Consider the following 6,584-nt stretch of genomic DNA (forward strand, 5'->3'; position numbering starts at 1 on the left):
GAGTGTGTCGTAGCAAATTTGGTCATAGTTCGGGGGTAGTAGATGTTTTATTCGATGTAATTATTCTTCATGGTGTCTTCAATGACCATTGGCAAGTCCATTCGCAGCACATTTCTTGGCGTAGAATCGTCTGTACTTTGAATCGACTTCTGTGAGGTAGTAGGTACCCGGTGCTAGAAGACTACAATCCTTGCTCGTCGCAAAGTCCTTACCACCGTACCTGTGCTCCATTATTTTCATGGTTTCGATGAATTTCTCAGGAGTGAACTGCACGAAATATCGCTTGTCAAATATGGTTACGGAACTCAGCCATTACTGAGTTGGCAACGAAACAAAAATTGAACATACCTCATGCCTCGACTTCAATTTCTCTTCGACATTCATCACAGTAGCGATGTTTGACAAGCTAAAAGGATGTTGACCTTCGTTAAGACTTAACGAGAACATTGTTGCAGTCAATCCACTCCCGTAAGAGAACAAGACTACCCGCTTTCCAGCCTGAGTTTGACGAAATCATTTGAAAATTATAAGAAACACGATAGATATTAACAAGAAACATGGCCGAAATGAAAGAAGTAGCTAATGGTTACCAGCGAGCTGCGCTTATTGTGAAGCAGCGATGCAAAAGCAGCATACAGAGACGCGGTGTACATGTTGCCAACTTGTTTTGGTACTAATGTAGAAGGTTTCACCTTCTCGTCATAAAATGGTTTTGCCACTTGCCCGGATGCCTGTATATGCAAAATTATAATTCATTAGTTACAGCGATTCAGCACGAAGCCATCTGAAAATGAAAACAACGAAAGTTCTTGGAAATCAACGAGTATATGAAAAGTGTTTCTACAGACCTTCTCAAGATCGCGGCTTTGATAACTTTCATCACCGGTTAAGGATGAGAACGGTGCCAGCTTTTCTTTAGTACACTCATCGATGGAACTGCAAATGCAAAATTGAATAAGATCAGTCAACTGAATTCCGTTTGCAAAATAAAAAGTGATTCGTTTAGTTCAGAATATTTGCAACACACCTAGCGTTCCTTATGAAGTCATTGAACATCAATCGAGCAGTACTCTTCTGTACAAGCTGCAGTATAAACAAAACGTTAAGGTAATCCTTATCATCGTTGTATTCATAGAAGAAAAAAGAACAAGTTCTGTATTGAATCCGTAAAGTACCTTGTTGTATGGTGAATGGAAAACAAAATACGCTGCATCATCAATCGAAAACTGTTTGCCTTCCAATTTTTCGTATCTAGAATGTGAACGAAGAGGTTATTAAAGACGGTAATAAAGAAGTTCGTATGCAATACTAGAATGCGTGCTCAACCGGTAGCTTACTTGTTGCATAAGCTCTTGTAGCAAGAATCAAGTGCCATAAGATAACACGTTTGTGAAAGCTTACCGTCAACCACCTGTAAACCAACAATTATCGTCATGATAGAGCACATATGGAAACAATTTACGATACATTTCATTTGAATTTTGCCCAGTAAACAACATATCGAAGTGAAAAAACAGATGATTTAACAGTTGCAGGAGCTTAAGAGAGTTACTGGATATTCGCTGTCGAGGATGGGCTTGTAAAAGTCATAGACATGGGCCATATGGCTAGCCCTGATCTTGCTTTCGAATACGATAGGAGCATCTGGACCGACTAACATAGCAATCGCTGCAGCACCTCCAGTAGGTCGAGCAGCTCCCTCAGCATAGACCTGTCAAAATAAGCTCGCGAATAAGTGAATGTTCATCATGCAAACGCTCAAATTCATCACAGTATATGTGCCAAACGAGCAATGCATAAAGACAAAACGGACGCTGTAGAAAATATTATGAATGTGATGAGCTTACCGCGCTATCAGTGCATACGACAAGTCCATAACGCCCATCCCATGAAGAGCTCTCAACCCAATTCACACAGTTAAACAATGCAGCAGTTCCTCCATAGCACGCGTTAGTTGAGTCGACGCCTTCAATATCAGTATTGCCACATTTCTGCTTGTTTCCATTGAACATGATATCGGTTAGTCATAATGTAAAACCTCTGCTTTGAATATTCCCAAATCTATGTTGCTCGGATCCTCCAAAAAGGCATTACTTTTGGACGATCTGGCTCAGACCCGAAGATAATTTTGAAGGATTCGAGCAACAAGCCATAACGGACAGTTTATTTAGACAAGCATTGCTAGAACTGCGAGCTAGCCAGTACCTCGAATATTTGCATCAGGAATGTCTTGATCGATTTGCTCTTATCAATTACAGTCTCACTTCCAACCTCTAGACGACCAATTTGCTTCGGATCAATAGCATACTTCTCCAGAAGGGAAGTAACCGCTGTCAAACTGAACACGTAAACAGTTCAATCAGAAGAGCGTATAGCGACAAGAAGTACAATGCCGTAAACATACTTCAGAATATAAAGAAGTAAACACGCGAACAAGCCAGGAGATCGATTCAATATATCGTATATCTACATAAAATGAAAAACTTGACCAATTTATACAGTGTAATTTTTCGACGAAGTAAGCATATATACCTCATTGATATAACATCTTCCACCTCAGTGCAAAAGCCCATACAATCTTGTCCAAGACCAATTGTGTATTTCCCTTTGCTTGCTCCATCATGAGCCTCCAATGCTTCCTATATAACATTTGCAATACAATGAATTATTTTTTTTTTTGCAAGTGATCAGAATTTTAGTGCCTCAAACTTGTATTATTATAATTGAAATAAGCATCCAGTAGCTACGACACACTCCAACTTCAAAGGGGTTCTATTACCCCCGAACTCAATTTTAGCGTATTTTTGTCAAGTTTGTGCTGATGTGATACCTTTATTACATAAAATGAGGTCCACGTTAGCTAAAAAGGTTAACAAAAATATGCTAAAATTTAGTTCGGGAGTAATAGGACCCCGTGAAGTTGGAGTGTGTCGTAACAAATTCGGTCATAGTTCAGGGGTACTAGATGTTAATAATTAAAGAGATAAGCATCCAGTGCTCCTCGAACTATGGTCAAAGTTGCTACGACACACTCCAACTTCACAGGTGTCCTATTAACCACCGAATTAAATTTTAGCGTATTTTCGTCACTTTTTTGTGCTGATGTGACACCTTTATTAAATAAAATGGGATCTACATTAAAAGTGTCACGTCAACTAAAAGTTGATAAAAGATGTCACGTCAGCTAAAAAGATTGACAAAAGGTGTCACGTCAGCTAAAAAGGCTTGACAAAAATACGCTAAAATTTAGTTCAAAGGTAATGTAGATCTTTGGGCATTTGGGCATGTTCAGGATACTAAATGTTTTTCTCATAATTAAAATAATTTATCAGATGTCTGGATCATCATTTAACTCATCAAATAGTAATACTACTTATTTGGAGTAAAGCATCTAGTACCTCTGAACTATGACCAAATTTACTATGATATACTCTAATTTTATAGGGGCCCTATTACCCCGTCAACTCAATTTTAGCGTATTTTGTCACCTTTTTTAGCTAACGTGGCTCTATTTTTATATAATAAAGATGTCTCGTCAGCACAAAAAAGTGACAAAAATATGTTAAAATTGAGTTCATGGGTAATACGACCCTATGAAGTTGGAGTGTGTCGTAGCAACTTTGGTCATAATTCGAGAGGGGTACTGGATGCTTATCTTACTTATCTATGATCAAGTTCATAGTCTCGTCCATCAAAATTCTAAAATCAGTTTATTTTGAAAAGTATTTTTTTAAGGGCGAAAAGCAATTTATCAGTGAATTAACACACTGAAGGTCCACGTAGGCACTAAGGTTGTCAAAAATGCAGTTTTAATTAGTTCAGGGTAATAGGACCCTCCGAATGTCTCTCAGTAATTTCATATATAGTTCAGAGCGGAAACAGAGCATTATTTATTTGGACTTTGGATCATATTTTGAAAATGTGTCTTCATGTTCCAAAAATAACAACTTCGAATACTCAAATTTTCAAGTTTCAAATTTCGACGAGATTATTAATATGAAAAAAATAAAATAAAAAATGTACCTGTTGTAGGCAAGTAGTAGGGAAATAAATTTCCAAGGCAAGTATTCCAACATTCTTTAATTCACCTGACATTTTTGATGACGTATTTTTCGTAAGATTTAAATAAATATGAGAACTTTTTACAAATATTTTTTCGTAAGAGCTAAATAATTATAACAACTCTTTACGAAGTATATTTGTTATGAAGTATTTTTCGTAAGATGAGAAAAAATATTGCAAAGTTTTTGTAAAGAGAAAGAGAGATGTAATTTTGTTGTGAATATTTCAGTTGCATATATTTATAATAAAGTCATGTCTGCTTTTTTTCTCACATGTGCAAAGAAAAATATGATTTTTCCATTTTGATATTCCGCAGACTTTTTAGAAAAGAAGAAGAAAAAAAAAAATTAATTTCGCGGATTTAATTAGATGTCTCGAGTTTGAGTCGGGTATGGAGAAAATTTCGTTGGGAGCGTCATCCCAAGTATGGATCTTGAAGTGCGCGATTTGAATTAGTCGAGACTTTAATGCGGATATCAGACACCGAGTGCAACAAAAAAAAATTTACATTAAAGGGATGTAATTTCCATTTAGAAATTGAAGGTGTTTTTATTGGTTTCTGTCCGTTGTTCAGTATTTATATTGAAGTTTAATTAAATTTAAATTGTATATTTTTAAGGTCTCAATATTATATACGGGCCAACAATTTGGAGTATAATTACAGAAAATTTTGACAATTTGCATAATTATTGAAAATTTTGATTTTGAGTCTGTCAAGATACATAATTAGTCCCCGATACATCCAATGAAGATACTTTTTTCCTTTATAAAGATATATAATTAGTTTTCGATACATTTTTTTTAATTTTGGGCCTGTCGAGATACATTATACATCCAACGAAGACACATTTTTTTCATTATAAGAATACATAATTAGCTTCCAATTTTTTTTTTAAATTTTGGGTCTATTGAGATACATAATTAGCTCCCGATACATCCAACGAAGATACATAATTAGTTAAAATTTTTGTATTTACTTTGTGAGGATAGTAATTTTTGTAAATGTGATAAGTTAAGGTGTGTGTTTATGTTATTTTTCAAAAAAAAAATATTGCAATAATAAGCAGTCTCTCTGAATTAATTTAATTTTTTTTCCCCTTGCCAAATTAACGTATAAAATTTAATTTAGAGGTGATTTGAACTTAAAATTGAATAAAATAAAAAAGAGAATTTTCAATTTCAAAAGGTACATCGAATAATACCAGATCTAGATCTGATATTTTGTCACTTGGGACTAATCCACTTACAAGATTATATTTAATAATTTTATAGTAATAAAAAATTAAAAAAAATTAAAAAGACCCCACTTTTTTTATACAACGAACAGCCAACCTTGACCCCAAATTCAAATTTTTGTCAATAAATTTGGACTATTCTTTATGGAATATAATGTTTTTTTGTTTAGAGAAATTAACACTTTTAGTCCATTAAATTCCAAATTTAGTCCTTATAATTTATGATCAAGTATATTTAACCTTTAGTTAATTACTATGTGCACTTTTAATTCCTGCAAATCTTCTCAAATTTGACAAATCACTGAGCGTAAACTATTCAATTAGCGCAGTGTTATGTTATCATAAATAATTTTATATATATATATATTAAGGATCAAAATCAAAGTTAATCAATAATTGAGGGACCAAAAATGTAATTAATAAACTATTAATTAGGCAAGATTAGATCTAATTTATGATTAAAGTTTGAAGACTAATAAGTTATTGCATATTCCTCCTCCCCACTTATCAAAAACATACAATTGAAAATAAAAACATGAAATAAACCTAATTAAAATAGTCAAAGTTGTAACCCCCCAACTTGAAATTTTATCTTTAAAAAAAAATAAAAAAATCAAGTTATTGTTTCTTTTATTCTATTCAATTGAATATTTATTATATTATAAGTTAATAGTATAGTTTTGACAGCCAAACTTGACCCGATTTTTGTTTTCTGTTTTTCCTTTCAAATAATAACTGCAAGAGAGTGAATAACGAATGATCTTCCAAACGAAACAATTAGTGATTGAGTCCGACTCAAGTGAGTGACTGAAAGGCGCGGCAAGAGAGCGTTCTCTGCTGGCGAATGTTCAACAAGTGAACGACCTAACTTTTCATACAGTACTGTTACGAGATTGGTACTTGACGACTTTTGAATTACTTTAAGATCACTATATATTAACTTGATATTACTATAAAAATTCATAAACTTTAAATTTTGAATCAGACCCTCGCTGATTTATAAAGGATGTGTATATGAACCCCACACGAATTTCTCAAGGGTCCCATCTATCCAACAAAGAAAGCGACGTGATAACTTATTCTAGGATTATTATGATGTTCATTATTTTGATCTCACGTTATTAAGAATGAAATAATAATTTCGAAATAAATTATCTCGAGATAACTTACTTCCAATAATCAAATGAACCCTAATTTGATTATTTTAGACTTTATTAACCAAGAATATGGAATTAAATATTCAATTCCCTATTTTGTTTTGGTTTTGCACAACTAATTAAATTTCAA

General features: G+C 33.7%; 1 protein-coding gene across 1 annotated transcript in view; it reads right to left on the reverse strand.

Annotated features, from left to right (window-relative positions):
* The window catches only part of LOC107857412 (hydroxymethylglutaryl-CoA synthase), a gene marked incomplete in the record, with an annotated part of 7,511 nt that extends 3,235 nt beyond the window's left edge, over window positions 1–4,276 (reverse strand). Inside the window, 12 exon segments of the mRNA XM_047402393.1 lie at window positions 1–267; window positions 349–498; window positions 591–731; window positions 849–936; window positions 1,028–1,083; window positions 1,176–1,251; window positions 1,338–1,411; window positions 1,553–1,711; window positions 1,848–1,991; window positions 2,206–2,338; window positions 2,533–2,639; window positions 4,024–4,276. Coding sequence (XP_047258349.1) covers window positions 79–267; window positions 349–498; window positions 591–731; window positions 849–936; window positions 1,028–1,083; window positions 1,176–1,251; window positions 1,338–1,411; window positions 1,553–1,711; window positions 1,848–1,991; window positions 2,206–2,338; window positions 2,533–2,639; window positions 4,024–4,095 — 1,389 coding nt within the window.
* Window positions 4,277–6,584: the final 2,308 nt, after the last annotated feature.

Source organism: Capsicum annuum, chromosome 1, assembly GCF_002878395.1.
Source record: "Capsicum annuum cultivar UCD-10X-F1 chromosome 1, UCD10Xv1.1, whole genome shotgun sequence".
NCBI lineage: Eukaryota > Viridiplantae > Streptophyta > Magnoliopsida > Solanales > Solanaceae > Capsicum > Capsicum annuum.